At 35.1% G+C, this 16,695-nt stretch overlaps 1 protein-coding gene across 1 annotated transcript in view; it reads right to left on the bottom strand.

Moving 5' to 3' along the window:
- LOC129256790 (transcription factor 12-like) overlaps positions 1–16,695 on the bottom strand; it is a 71,784-nt gene that overhangs the window by 17,563 nt on the left and 37,526 nt on the right. Inside the window, exons 6-9 of the mRNA XM_064097622.1 lie at positions 13,755–13,825; positions 12,868–12,948; positions 7,588–7,797; positions 652–727 (exon numbers count right to left, since the gene is read on the bottom strand). Coding sequence (XP_063953692.1) covers positions 652–727; positions 7,588–7,797; positions 12,868–12,948; positions 13,755–13,825 — 438 coding nt within the window. The remainder of the gene's footprint in view (positions 1–651; positions 728–7,587; positions 7,798–12,867; positions 12,949–13,754; positions 13,826–16,695) is intronic.

Here is a 16,695-nt window from a genome sequence, read left to right as displayed (position 1 = left end):
ACATACCCTCTCAAAACACAGACTCTGACTTCATGTGTGGTTACACACTCCTTTAATACACACTCATCATGGTTACACTCTCGGACAACTCACATTTTTTATTTTCACCAAGTTCTTTCATATTCATAATTACATCTTGATTCAAAGCTATACAGAAATCCCTCATCCTTTAACTCTAACAGGGGTAAGAATATTGTTGAGAGGTGAAAATTAAGCCATATCAGGCAAAGATTGCCATGTGTGAATGATAAAAAATTGCAAGAAGCCATAAATCCATGGATGAAAATACCACAGATCTAAGACCCTATTCACAGTGGATCTAACACTACCAAACTTGGAGGAGCTTTTCCACATTTCTTGGGTAATAATATTTCGAGCTGGACAAATTTGAAATCAAATGAGAAGAAGGTGACCAAAGGAAAATGAACAACAAATCAAACATACAAAGGGGTAATATAAAAATGCCATACTGTTCACTTTGAGAAACAAATCTAACATATCTCATTTTAGCTAAATTTACAAAATAATTACTTAAATCCATTTATCTGTGTCCTTCCCATGCTTAAACTAAACTTTCAAACAAGTGAACAACTAATAGTTTTAAAAATACAATTAGCAAACAAAATTCAGATGATTTAAAGCAAAGTTTACCTCCATAAGGTTGACCAGGATTGATATCTTGTGATAACATACTCCCCCTCTCTGATAATGACTGTGCACCGCCAGGCTGTAAAAAATATATATATAAATATATATCATTATGAACATTACAAATTATAAAGAAGAGTCATGTCCAAAATACCAAATACATCAGAATCAAATCATATTTCATATTGTAATCACAACATATTGTTATCTTCATTCATCATAGAAAATAAATATCTATAAAGATGTATATAAAGAAAAGGAAGAACAAATTAAAGTCAAGTCCAAGATTGGAAACATACTGTAATGTCTGTTGACATTGTAGGGTCATGAGGGTTATTGAACGGAGACAAATTAGACTATTTTGAAAGTGAGAGAGAAGATAATATTGTAATACAGGAGTTTGATGGCGCCTCTTCTTCCTCTCTCTTACCCTGTGTAACAGGCATGGTGGAAGGAAGACAAGGTCATGGTCATGATCTTACAAGAAATCTTATCAACAATATTGTCAAAACTGTATCAAACATCAAGATACTAAAAGGATTATATCAACTGTTGTTAGTTTAATTTGCAATAACATAATACAAATAAGAAATTTAGTGACACTTTTGACAAACTCTAGAATAACCCTTTACTTATTATCTGAGCTGGGAATAATCCAGAGGCAATTACAAATTCAATCACATGATGTTGAAAGTGTGCAGTGCACATTTTCCAGTGTATCTATCATCTTAATGTGACTTCACACTATGAATTGGCTATTCTTTTACTCTCTTAATGCTTTCCATATTAAAGTAATTCTAGTAATACCTATATTCATCTTTTGAGATGATTGCAAGTTGAGTTGGCACATAAATTCCTGACCAAAAAATCTTGTATAAAACACCTAATAATTAGTATTTATCAAATTAAGAATGGACAATAATATAGCTAGATTCACCATGTGCATATAAATAAGGATAGGAATGATTATCATCACTATAATTCTATTTCACTACATGTGCTTTGTTATTCAAGTCTTTCTTAATTGCAATACTGATTGTTTACATACATTTTAATGTTTAATAGATTTGTTTCATTTTGTTTTACTTATTTCTAGATATAGGTTCGCCTTCATTCTGAGTAAGAAATAGCCTGTAAGATTTGACCTGATTTGGCCAGTATTCCAAGTGAAAGTAAAAGATTGTTTTGCTTTGTCTGTAGTACCTCCTCTAGTGCTGATGAGAATGATGACCTCGTGTGTCATTTCTAAACACGCAAATTGCTCATCATTTGAAGACCAAAGGAAACATGTCAATAGTTTCAAACTACAAACCTTATGAGACCAAAATAAATTCTAAAATGAAACCTAGACTAACATGTCCACTATTCTAGTCCATAAAGCTAGCTTGGATGAGATAAAAAGTGGAGTTCATAAGTTAACTCATTTCAAAACAAATAAAAGGAAAGAAAAAACTAAAATCAAGTCCATCAAGCATTTTGGTGGAAATGAAAGATGACGAACACTTGATATTCACTAAATTCACCTACTATGGTTGTGCCTAGTCTAGTTGTGCCCCTTCCTTCGTTAATTTATTTTGGTTGTGATAAGCAGAGGACAGCAAAAAAATCAACAAGAAAGCCTGACAAAACAGGAATAATAAGAAGGTAGAACGGGAGGTAAAACAAAAAGAACAGAGGGAATAACAGAGTGGAATTATAATGGTGAGATAAGCAAAATTTGTCAAGCTGTAGTGATATGATGACAGACATATAAATGCACATGGATTGAGAACCCAAGGTGAGGTATGGATGACGACAGCCTTCGGAGATCTAACTACCAACCAATCAACAAACGTGGTAAGAAAAATGTAGGCCTTCATAAACCTAGCTCACTTTCAAAAGAGACACAAAAACATGTTCAATGAAAGGCAATTAATTAATAACTTTGTCTAGGATTAAATTTTAAATCCTAACCTACTTTGTAATCATAATCGCAAACCTTTGGGTCAGACAGGAATTTCCTGAACTTTACAGACTAAGTGGTCAAACATATATCAAGATATATATTATTTACAATAGAAAATTCATGTCTCAATAGCTTACTAGTATACCAATATGGCATAGCTCCCAGTGTGTTGCAGACAGGCCATCGCTCTGGCCCACACATATAATCAGCCTGCTGGACTCTGCCAGGCTGCTTCATTCACTATGTATGGTAAAACTTAACAAACAAAAAAAGAAACTTCCAATTTGTAGGTACGCCTCTCATTTTGTCAGAGGCAAATTTGGCTGCTATAATTTCTCTACAATGAATTCGGCATTATGATCTTGGAAAAGATTATTTCTCTCATGAAAAAAAAAGTTCTCTTTTCCTGTATCAATTGATTCACTATAAGGATTCAATTTGATTAATCTATTTTCTAAAATATAATTTTGACGGCAAAAAAGGTGTAATTAGTCTGTTATTTTTTGCTTCTTTTTCTGTTCCTTCATGATCTTGAAAGATACAAAGATTGTATAAATTGTCAGCTCATAAAAGAGAGATTGAAACAATAGAAATGAAATCTAACTCATTTTAGGTCACAAGTAGAATACAATTGTCAGGGGGGGGGGTAACGTGGGGTGGAGATGGGGGCAGACGATACAAGCACGTCATGGGGAATACAACCATTCGGCACGCAATATTCAAGAAGTAAAACCAGACAATCAATTCTCTCTAGACGTAACACGCACACAACTGTTGCTATATTATTTATGTCTTCCTATTTCTACAATAATCTAACTAATCCCACTATTCTCTACATTTCTCCTTCTCCGATCTCTGCCAACTCCTACCTTTCAAATCCAATTCATAATCTCTGCTGACATTTATGAATTTGGGTGGAAATTTATTTGGAAGTGTTGGTATTATATGAGTTATGTATGTGAGTGAAGCATTGTGGCATCAAACGGCACTGAGAAGGGGGTGTGGAAAAAAGTTTGTTTTCAATTTTGTGATTCAAGTGGAGCAACAACTTTTCTAAACATTGATAAAAACACAACATGGTTCTTTAGAAAACCAATTTTTTCCAATTTCCTATGAAGATTTTTTTTTGTAACTGAGTTGAATAAGGTCTAAAACTGTTTGAAAAAAAATATTATACAACTTCTAAATTATCACTCTGTCCACAGAACAAACAGTTCTTCAATCTTTGAATCATATTAATGCTTGTCAGAAGAGTTTCCTCTGAATTTTGTTACTCAATAAGCCTGACTTTAAACTCTTTAATTTGTAAAAACAGGGTGTTTATAGATGAGGGATTGAACTTTGTATTTGGTCCATTCCTCTTTGTTTTGCATGTTATGGAGGTAAAATTCTAAAATCAAAAGATTTAAATTTTCAAAAGATGACTGAAAATATAGATAAGTTATTTTTAAAATGTGCTTAAAATAACCCCCTTTTCAATGCTAATTTCAAGTTAATGCTATAGACCTAAAAATTAGATAGATAGAGTCTACACATGAGAATGAATAAGGTGGTTTCAGGCCGCCTCGAAGTTCGTCAGTTCAAGGTATTTTCTGACTGGGAAATTTACCCCGATCAGAAAATATTGGGTAATATTTGCAATGTGAAAGCAAATTACGCGTAATCTCCCCGAAAGAAAATACCCACTAAATAGTAGGTACTTGTCAAAATTACGAGAACTTTCGCAGGTATTTTGGCATTGTGAAAGCAATTTACTGGAACTTTTAGCCCAGCGTGTAGTTGGGCGCGAGCGCCGTGGGTGGCTGCTGAGCTAGTGATTTTGAATCTCGCGCATTGCTTGCTTCTCAGACCATACTGCGCATGCTCGTAACTTCAGGAACTTATTCCGAAGTGTATGATTTGGGGCGGTGTGAATGCAGGAATAATTAATGGGTATTTTTTAGCCTAAAAAAGTTCTCGTAATTTAACAGGGATTCTTATGATCGAGGCGGTTTGAAACCACCTTATGTAATGAGAGGAACAAGAAACACAGATGATCAAGGGAAAGAGGGCGGATGGATGGGTAGTCAATTTGGCGAGAAGGAAGAATTCAAACAGAAGCCAAATCACTTTCTGATATTTTGCAAAGAACATATTTTTTTGTCTGGCAAACTTCACTTTGCACATGTAGGGCCAGTGAAGCTTTTCTGTAATGATGATTTACCAAACATATTTCTTTAAAGGTTCTTTATCTCTATTCTGGCTGTCCAAGGTTGTGGTAAGAGTTGTCACTTTCTGTAGATTGATGGTGGTTGTGGTAGCAATGCAACTGAACCTAAATGCAGTTGTGGTTAGATTAGTGTAAAATGATTACCGGTAACCCCATTCTAGTATACCCTCCTCCCCCTTTTCCAATACAGAAAGACAAATAATCTTTCCTATACTAGACTGCACAGTCCATTACTACTAGAATACTTCCGTATTTCATCTGTTCATGTATGCTTTCTTATTTTGTGAGAGCAATAGCCAATTAATACCAGAAATCTACCAGATTTCCTTTTCCTTCAAGTATGTGATTTAGCAATCAGGTCACAAAACAGAGGAGTTCAAAGATATATATCATTTTTTTTAAATGAATAAACTGTAGATAATAAAATGTGAATTAGGCCTGGGTCGGAACGGACGGATGTGTGCGGGTACCTGTTTTGTTTTTTTCGGTTCCGGTATTCTGATAAAACAATGTAATAACATAACAAATCGTTTAACATTTTCTTCTTCTGAATATCTTATTAATCTTAATATAATTAAAGAGAAGGCCTATGTTTTATTCAGTCTTACCAATCATAATCTAGGTTTCTTTGTTACATGACAGGTGACCACATAATAGATATGAGAAGAGGGGAAAAAATTTGCCGATGTTCACGTGGCCATCTTGTTCTCTTTGTTAGTAGCTAAGCTACAAGATGCATATAGAGGGCGGCAGACTCTATATGCATCTCGTAGCTTAGCTACTAACAAAGAGAACAAGATGGCCACGTAAACATCGGCAAGTTTTTCCGGTCTTCTCATCATATTTTTTTTTAATGAATGTTTGTGTAAATATTAAATCAATATTGTATAATCTGTGACTTTTTTGTACTTCCCCGTTCATGAATTCATTTATCAGGATACCAGATTCCGACCAGCGCAACACCAGCAGATTCTGGAACGAAAAGATTCTGACATGACTCCGGCCTAATCTGAATTCTCTTCAAAATTTTATTTATATGCTGACACTAATAATTTTATTCAGGCCTATGCCATAAACGATATTCTAAACAAATCAATCATCCTTGATGAACCAATAAGAAAAAATCTTTCAAAAAATCTTAATTGGAATACAAATCGGAACAAAACAAAGTGATAAAAATGTTAAACACAATAACTAATATAAAGATTTTTTTTAATAGAGATAATACATTTTTTGTGGGTTATCGTTTGAGTCTTGTCAATGAATCACTATTAGGAAGTAATAGTACAGATCAAGTTTTTTTTTGTACTGTTCCAATAGCTATACAGCCATCATATCATATTTAGTTTGAGCAGTCAAGATGGGAGTGAGCAGCGAGTCATACCATCATCAATTGTCAAGCTTTCCAGCTACTTGAACAGTTTCAATGACTAGTATGGCAGCTGCTTACTACTAGTCCATCTTTGAACCATTGCACAGTATTTTGGATGAAGCTTGGATTGATGTGCTTCTTACACCATGCTAACACATGCCAGGCAAATGATGAAGATATTAGAATACCTCCCTCATAGTTTTCTTTATTAATAGATCCCTTGTATTAAGAGCTAGTCAAGATCTTTCAAACGATTAGCCTGGTATTAAGAAAATGTTGGGAAACAAGGTTACGCTTATAAGTTGATAATCAATCTTCCATAAATCCTTTGTCCTACTTCCTTTCCTGTCTTTCATTTTCAAATAAAATAAATGTTTTAGTATTAATAAGCTCCATATCAAAATTCATCTGAAAAATCAATTTTATATTATAGTTCTATAGAAGATCAACATTCATTAATCATAGTCCAGTGAAACTTTTTATCTCTAAATGGACAAAAGTCTGATTTAAAACTCAACAAAAATTAATCTACTTTCTACTCTATACACATTAATTTTTCAAACTCTTCCTCAGCATTTTGGCCTATTCTTTGATTCACTTCACTAAAGCCATTTATGCATGACAAATATACAGCCGATACCTAGCTATACAAACACATATATTCAAGTCAAGACCAAACCAGTAGAGCTGGCAGAATATCTGTAAAAGAGATCACAAGTAACGTCTACAAAGTTAATTTCCGCTGTTCAAGTTCATTCCCAGCTCAGCACTTAGAAACCAGTGTTTGCATAGTCCTGGGACGCTTTTCCTTATCCTTTGGGAGTTCTTGTTCTTGTTTACCACTATACCACAGAGGTACAAAATACCTCCATAACTATACTATAGGTCATGTTCCTGTATAGATGGCCTTCAAAAGTGGCCTTGTGTGTTTTAAATTCACAAGCCCTAAGTTATAAAGAAATGAAAGACTGTTGTAGATATCCTTATGAATTCATAAAATGAGAGCAATGCAGCTAATTACTTTAGAAATGACTACCTATTATCTGTGTTTTATTTCAAAACTCTTACACTAAAAAGGAATTTTCTGGGATTTAAAAAAAGTGTAGCTATATGACGGTACACCTATATCTCTGCCTTTCTTATGGTAAAAAAAAATTTCTTTGAATAATTTAACTCTTTACTACGAATATGGATTTCTAAAATAGTGAATCTGTGATATAGTGCGAATGAAAACCTGAATGAAGGACAAAACAATGTTTTTAAGCTGTTAGTACTGGGGGACCATTGCGGAAGTAGCTGTGTTTAAAATCAAGCGCAAGTCTCTAATACTCGCATTTTATTGGTTGAAAGTCAAGTTGCATTTGAATGCAACTCTACATGCAATGGGCCCCTGAAGAGGACAAAGTAACTTACCATGTGTGAGTCTAGATACTGTCCTGTATGTCCTGCATATGATGAGATGTTAGCCCCCATAGGTCCTGAACCAGAATGAGATGTAGCACCAGGCATAAGACCCCCACTACTACCCATTGGTCCCACCGGGAGACCCAAATCGACAGAACTCTGGGCATGCTTTTGTAACACGTTGATTGCATCATCTAACCTCTCCTCCATGCGCGTTTGCTGTAAAGTAATCAAATAAATATTGAAAGTTTACTAGATAATAATATTAATAATTAACAGTTCTAGTATAGCGCATATCACAATTATGAATAATGTCTCTATGCACTTCCAAAGGACTTGGATATTATTACCCCAGCTGTAGCTTGGCAGCCGTAATTACTAAGATTACAGCGCACACGCATTTCAAGGAATAAATTCCTGTCAGGTACCCATTCACCTCACCTGGGTTGAGTGCAGCACAATGTGGATAAATTTCTTGCCGAAGGAAATTACGCCATGGCTGGGATTTGAACCCACGACCCTCTGTTTCAAAGTCCGGAGACTAATCCACTGGGCCACAACGCTCTTTAATATTGATATCAATAAAGTGATAACAAATCAAGAATATTACAGAAAGATGTGACACAATTTATACATTCAATTCAATTTAATACATCAGCAATTTTAAAAGTATACCAGCACTACCTATAATACACTCATAATACAGCTTTAGAAACAGATTTTAATAGAACAATATTACCTCTGGGGAAATCTCTTATTTCCCTGTTGAAGATTTCCCTTTTTTTGGTAAAACTGAACAGAATACATTATCAAGAGTCAAGTTTACTAGATTAGAGCTTTAATAGGTTTTGACAATTATGTGTTAGATTCAAACCTGCAATATTGCAAGTTTCATTGAATATTCATAACTGGTTATCAATAAAGGTGTGATTTCTTGTCTGATCCCACCCAAGATAAATATTAATGCTACAAAAGAGCTTTTAGTTGAAACTCGTTAGTGTTAGATTCAGTTGGCTAGTAAAAGGCTTGTTCCATTATTTTCAGACTTCCATTTCCTAACCATCTCAAAAGAACATGAATTTGATTCTTGATAATGTATTCTGTTCAGTTTTACCCAAAAAGGGATCTTCAACAGGGAAATAAGAGATTTCCCCAGAGGTAATATTGTTCTATTAAAATCCGTTTCTAAAGCTGTATTATGAGTGTATTATAGGTAGTACTGGTATACTTTTAAAATTGCTGATATATTAAATTGAATTGAATGTATAAATTGTATCACATCTTTCTGTAATATTCTTGATTTGTTATCACTTTATTGATATTAATATTAAAGATCTATAAAGCTTTTATATCTCATAGAGGTATGGAACTATTTCCCTCATGCTTACTAGATTTTATTTTTCAATAGAGGATTACATTACACAAGCTTTCGTCAACAACACCCATCTGAAAATGGTGCCTCCTGAGAGGATAATAAATCTTCTCATAACTAGGTTTGGATATCAAACAAAATTTCCCAATGGACTTGATGTTGTGAATGAAGTTGGATGTAAATGTGATTTACTTTCTACAAGTGTAGATGTCATAAGAACCACCTACTAGCACAGTGAGGTGGTCAATATCCTCCAAATCAATAGTATTTAGGACCTCCGTTTACATAAATATGTAGGCCTAGGTCATTCACATATGGTAGTTATTTCCAACTATAATGTAACCAAAATATTCATATTAATGTATAATTTACAACAAAATTTGAAATTTTTATCCCAAATCTTAGTAAAAAAAATCTTCTTCAGTGTTGATCTTTGTGTGATATGGCATATAAAGAGTCCTTCTCAACCCACTTGTACACCTTTGGGCTCGAGTGGACTCCCTACATGCCTAGCTCTAAGGCAAGCCGATAGGGTATATTCCCTCCACTCAAGATAGAGAGGGGTGGTTGGTAGGTTGTTTTCACGGGGTCGCAAGGGGTCAGCAGGTGGAAAAACAACTGGAGGGGTAAAGCTAGATGCATCAGAATTGAGGGATGAGAAAAATCTTACTTGGGAGAGGACAAACCATACTGGAGAACTGAAACACGACCAAGCTGACCAATTATCAGTCAATTGTAAGACTTAATCAACCAAGCACAGAATTTGTTATATTCCATACCTTATATCAATTAAAAATAAAAATAAATTCAAATTTCAGCACACACTGAACAAACCTAATGTACTGTAAAACAAAATAAAATCATGAAATAAAAATGCCTCTGAAATTAGAAAAGAAGAAAAACAGAATGAAATTGCAGAATACTGACTGTAGCACTGATGGAAGAGTAGCTAAATACTATTGATGTTCAACTTACCCCTGTGTAGTACATTCTGTAAGATCTGGCATCAGGAAGACAATACATAATGCAAGGAAAATTCTATACCTTGTTAGAAAAATGTTGGTATCCACAACCATGAACAGAAAAATATACAGGAATTGTTACTGCTGAGAGATCTTTGATAAACAAGGTAAATACTGTCCTCAAAATCCTTGGTGAGGTTAGCATTAAGAGATTTTCTAGACTTGCAGGTGTTGCTTTCAAAGTAGCAGAATAACTGAATGATCTAAGAGAAAAGTGACTCAAGAACTAGCGCAACCACCAAGCCGGGGTCTAGTTATTTAGTAAGTGCTAAGAAGTTGACACATAGCCTGTGAATTTGCCTGATCTGAATTTACTTCCAATGTCACTCTACACAGTAGGAGACGACTTCACCAAGTTCAAGTTTAATCACTCGAACGAACCCATCGAGTTGCATCAGATATACTCGGAACAGAGTCAAGAGACACAGACTATTGTTAGCTAGAGAAATTTCTATTTCCAAGTAGCATCAAGCCCACATCAGAAATCAGAAGTGATTTTGGTGAATGCTTTAATTGCCTGATACTAACTAGTGTAGCCAAGTTGGAAATGTCAGACAGGAGAAAGGAGCACAGGGAGGGGAGGAGAGATATTTACTCATCAAAGGAGCACAATCCAAGATTGGCCTTGTCATGTAGGACAGTAGTCCGCTATGGGCACATCCAAATAATTTCAAGTCCGTGATCCGTGAGTTTCTAATAATACGGCAAATCGGAAGAGGAAGCGGGTAAGCAGAGATTGTCCCATAGGTTTGGTAAATTGGTCCAAGATGGTGCTATGTAATTACCGTGTCAGATGAATTCATATCCGAAGCTTCTTACATGTATCCCCTAGGTCTGAACAATGACATGATAGAAGAACCTCACCCTAATATCAAACCCATTCCATATCACATTCTATTTTACTCAAACATTCATATTTAGGTCAATGTTTGCAATAGTGACCAATCCCTGTTCACAGGCATTACTTAAACTGATCCTCTAAACAAACAAGTTAATTCTGGCTAGGGTCATAAAACCACAAATGGATATAGTACAATTACCAACCAATATTGAAATATCTATTCTACAAATCAAACATGCATGGATAACTGTAAATATAGAAACTAAAATCACCTATGTTATAGGGCTATTTATTTTCGTCATGGTCATTTTAGCATGTGTAAATGTGGGTGTGTGAAAAAATCAGTAGCAAAAAGATATTATTGAGACTTGTAGAGACCTAAAAAAATGAGTGAGTGAATGAATGACCCTGTTTTCCAACTTACAAACCTTAAAAACAAAAACCAAAATTGACAATAATTGCTACAATATAAGCTTTCAGACATATAGCCTACAGGGGCCCGTCTTACAAAGAGTTGCAATTGATCTGATCAATCGCAACTAGGAAAAGCCAGCAAAGTCAACATGTTAAATGCATGTTTGTTCAAAAAAAATTCTAGATGTGAATGTTTATCCATAAATTCATTGATTTCTTGACAATTTGGTGTGTTCTTCTTTGTTTACAAAGGACATTGTGCAAATTTCCTGTAAAAAAATTATGACACTGATGGATTTCCATAGAGTTAAGATTGATTGGATCAATCGTAACTCTTTGTGTAACTCTTTGTAAGACGGGCCCTGGTCTACACATACTTCAACTGATGTTCAAAGAGGAAATAATCAAACTTGCTAATATGAGGAAATCATGTAGGCAGCCAGTTAGTGGTACAAAAAATGGTATAAATAAAGGTGATCTTAAGAAGAGAAAGTTGAAAGGTTTAGTTGGATTGAAGGGGAAATGAAGGTGTCTGTGAATGATGCAAAGCAGTTAGTGGTGTGTCCCTTTGCTTTGAGATACCATGTGTTTATGGGTGATGATATCTAAGCTTTACCCCATGGGAGGGAGAGGGTTAGAACCAACCAACCCCAATTCAGACTTTCAACTCAGATACATCCTAGTCCTCTTTCCTCCTCTCAACTTGCTCTATCTCTCTAATTTCAGAGGAAATCAGTCAAATCACCAAATTTCTCAATTCGTTGGGATTCGAGAGTGAGTCAATTTGTGTAATTCATTTGAAGGTGACAGACAAATCTCATTTCAGCTTTGGAAAATGTGCATATCATGGGGCGCTCATGCCTTTACCCTCCAGAAGAAAAATTCCCTTCCCATATTCCCCCCCCCCCCTTCCCTTAAAAAAAAGGTAGGGAGGTGAGTCATCAATCCCATTATACACTTTTGAGAACCAATTCTTGGTGTAAAAATTCTGCAAATATTGTTTTACTTATACAATTACTCATGGTGTGTTTTCATTTAATGTGATAGGCCTATAGGCCTATTTGAATACTACATATCAATGGGCAAGTCGTTCTATTTATATTAGTAAGTTATTATTATTCACTTTCAGGTATGATAAATATTGGGATTCCTACAATGAATACGTAAAAAAACTGAACACAAATTTCAAAATCAATCTTCTCTTTGAACAAAATATTTTCTGTTAGTCTACAAACCACTCAAAGTAGTGTTTAACAATTGAGAGAAGTGAAGTTAATTTAAGCAGCACTTCCATTGAAAGAAGTTTACCACCTCCCCCCCCCTAAAAACAACAGGGATTAGAATGTTTGTTCTAAGAGCATATAAGGATTGAATGAATTTCAAAGGCAGTTTCAAGAATTGACTTAGGAGATTGCTCATGGTATCCCTGCCATTGCTTTTAGTACACCTGACCTAGCCATTGGCATTACACTTTCCAATGCACAAAGAGAGAGAGAGAGAGAATTAAAAAAGAAATGATACTTGATATTTTCTACTGCCAGCGTAAGTCATGAAAAGATATTTAAGGGAAACCTAACTTCATGGAACAGGATAAAGTTTAGAGCATAATTTGTGTGTGAGTTGTGTTTTGAAGAACCAACCTTGACAATCTGCTTAGGCCCACCATACAAGTTCTGAATTATCGGTTCTGAATGCCTTGAATCCAAAGAATTGGAACGTGTCTGTAGAAGAAACAATCCATTGGACCTTATTTCATCACAATTCCATAACCATTTACTATTGCTAATTAGAATTCCATTTACATCAAGTATTAACCCATGGTTGACAATTTCAATCGTATTCTTAAGTATTAAGTAGGATAAACAATAAGATACAAATATTCTGAAAATTTCCATCAACATTTCACCAACGGATACAAAACAAAGTGACTTGAATGTTTTACATGTTAATTCAAGAAATTGTATGGTTGCCTTTGAACTCATCAGTTTCCCCCTATTGGAATTAAGATTAACCCTCTCTAGTAAGTGGGCCTGATCACTTGCTCCAAGGCTAAGCTAAATGACAAGAAAGAAAACAACAAGACCTGGATCTTCTATCAATGTCAAATGCTAATGACCAACTTGACCAATGTTTGACTCTAAATGGAACTTAAAGAATAGCCTGATATAGTCTTGAGCCCGAACTCTGCTTTAAAAACAAACGCAAATCTTGTGTGATATTTATCCCAGGATTGACTGGTGGGTAGTGCACATGCCATGTGAATGATAAACTGCTTTTGATGAAGTCCCATCATAAACAGCTTGAAATTTTCAATAATTCTTTTAAAGAGAAATCCAATGTGTCAAGGATCCCGTTTACTTAAATGTTAAGGAGACTAACAAGCTAGCTCATTGAACAGGCTTCTTTATAGGAGAAATAGCAGGTCATTTCAAAAGCTCAAGCAAGTCAAGATGCACCTTTTTATTAATGATAAATCAAACCCCATACTCTCTCAGAGGGTTAAACATGGATACAACAATCAACTTACCAATGAATGTAAATGACTCTGGCTGTATGGTCCCGGTGAGGTCTGAGGATCTGCTGTCCTTTGTTGCCATGCTGAATAATAAAAATATAAATAAAAAGGTTTGATGTCTCTGAAAACTTGAAAATTTATATTAACAGTCACAAATAATTATACCCCTCCCCCTGCCATATATATACTGGTATAGCAACAACAAAGAGCGCGCTGCTGCATTTCCATTTCCTAAAAATTAAAATTTGTTTTGGAACACCTTTCCAAATGCTTTCTACTTCTGCTCCAAAATGTTTTTTAAAAAGATCATGTTAGGGAATATAATAAAACAAATTTGTCATCATTATCATCATATTGATTACATTTTTAAATGATACTCCCCCCAAATGAAATTCGAATTGGTTATAATATAACAGCATATATTTAAATGATCATAGCATATTATTCCCTCGTGAAAAATTGCAAATGTTAGAATAGGAGATGGATATATTATAACAGGGTGTGAACGGTCTATATCAAAGGAACTGTCTTGTTTATAGATATAAAACACACCACGATCACTAGTTAATGAACATTCTTCTAATATCATTGGAAATGAGGGTGGTGGGTATTTAAGTGATGGTGTTTGTAGGTGAAGTCTGTGTGAAGGATAGAGGAGTATAGCCTATATATGCCATTGACTGACTCGTACTGAATTCCATCCATCTACATATCCGTGGTCACCTAACCCACTAGCAATAGCATATCCAGCTTCTAACATCACTCACTTATTCATTACCTACTATGAAGGGAAAAGTCATTGGCTGGCTATGGTCATAGCCTAATTACAGCATCAATTAGATAACTAATCAACACTAAGATGGGGGAAGAACAGCTGGGGACTAACTGATTGCTCTCAAGTTGCTGGTTCATAGCCTAAATGAGAGAGAGAGTGACATTATTTGGCTGGAGACCTAGATCACTAACTCAGACCTTTCAACATAAAACCAAGGTAGATTTTGCTACTCAATCTACCAAAATATTTGAGGGACCTTTAAAAACTAATTAAACATAAGAATAAATATCAACATATAACAAATGACAATCGCTAATGATAAAACAGAAAGTTTTAGTTAATAGCAGACTGAGAGGTGCTACTCCTTGTTGCCAGGCTTGTACTGTAGGGAAGGATGGGGGAGGAGACATAGACTAATTTGAGATGTAGCCAGGTCTCTGATGGCATTAATAAATATGGCGACTAATCAGTCAGGTTAGGGGCATTGTACTCTCTTAACAATTGGAATGTGTTTCTCTTCAAGTCAGCATGAGTCACTTGACAAATGCTTATCAGGAATGTTACACATCAGCTGGTTGTACAGGTTCAACAAAGCACCAGATTTTACACAGCATCATCATCAAAATCCACACCTTCATGTATGTACTGTTTTTTAACAGGTATCTTGGAGATAATTTTAAATGAAATATGAGCTACAAGTATGTGATACAAGTATGAGATACAATTAGTAAGCATATAATACCCCTTTCAAACTGGCCCCTTCATTTTTCCCATGCGAAATTCTACGGCACACATTCCTCACTTCCCCGGTGAAGAAAAAATGTACCCTTTCGCACTGACATCTCTTCCCCGGCGAAAGTAGACGGGTAATTTGCTCGGGCAAAAGTAACTGGTTTCAATGAAAGCACACGCTTTTTAATTTGAATTTTGGTCGTACTCTCTCCTTATTAATTGCATGTACCTAATTAATTTTATCAGTGAAGTTTTTGAGATGACGGCTTGTAAACACTTCTCAGCTGCTGCTGATCAGCTCACTCGGCACGTGCATGCAGAATTAGAACGAACGAAAAGAAAATTGTAAACATTGCTTCTTACCGATTAAAAAAAGGTGTAAAAAAATCTAAATTATAACATATTTTGAAAATATTAAGAGCAAAACAAAGTAGAATCAATGTATTTTGATATTTTAAGCGCATTTTCAGCATGTAAAATAACGCTTTTATAACAAATATCTTACGTGAAAAAAACAAACGGTATCTTTGAGGGTATTCAACTCTATGGAATGATTGAATCGCTCATAAAGCGTGGCTTTCCATAATTTAGCCACGGAAATAACAGCTAGCTAGCGCACGGAATCTCGGTAAAGGGGATTTTGGGGAGGAAAAAAAATGACCTCTGACATCGTTAAAGAGGAGAAGTTCTCCGGTTAGCTTTCATATATACTGGCCGTTTCACCGGTGAACTTTGCCGGGGAAACAGTTTCACCAGGGAAATTCTCCACCTCTCGAGGTGGAAAAGTTCGCTGGCGAAGTTCACCGGCGAAGTTCTCCTGTGTACCTTTCATACTGGACACTTTCCCCTTCGCTGGCAAACTTCGGTGAAGTTCACCGGGGAAAAGCACAGTATGAAAGGGGTATAAGTCTCCTCATAACTTGTTCCTTTGGATCAAGATATTCTGACCAATATATTGGTAGCTTTAACATTTGAATTGTAGGAAATGACTGAAAAGCTTGGAAAGTTTTATGTTTTCAAAGTTACCTTACTGATTAAATTATCAATAAGGAAAGTCTACCACCATCACAATCACACAATATTTGTTACAATGCTATTCCAGACATAAAATAATAAAACTTGATTTTGAATAAATGTGCAATTACTTTAAAAAAAAACATCAATTTTTCAAACAAAAGCCAATCTTCACCCAAAATTAGGGAGAAACAAATGGATAGGTCTATATGTTATTTTTGTTCTCCACCCCCCCTCCCAATCTTAGGTAGAATAGAATGTATTTGTCATACAAGGATTGTGACTGGACAATGAGACCCACAACCAATATCACATGATTACTTTACCTGCCTTGGTAGACTAATATCTAGTATCCACCAAAAACTATTTAAAGATCAAACAATATCAGATATGAACTTTTGAAGAAGGAAATCGTTTAAGGCTAGGAATATA

Source organism: Lytechinus pictus, chromosome 3 (genome assembly GCF_037042905.1).
Source record: "Lytechinus pictus isolate F3 Inbred chromosome 3, Lp3.0, whole genome shotgun sequence".
Taxonomy (NCBI): Eukaryota; Metazoa; Echinodermata; class Echinoidea; order Temnopleuroida; family Toxopneustidae; genus Lytechinus; species Lytechinus pictus.
The sequence above is the reverse complement of the archived record's forward strand: the minus strand, read 5'-3'. Positions and strand labels throughout refer to the sequence as shown.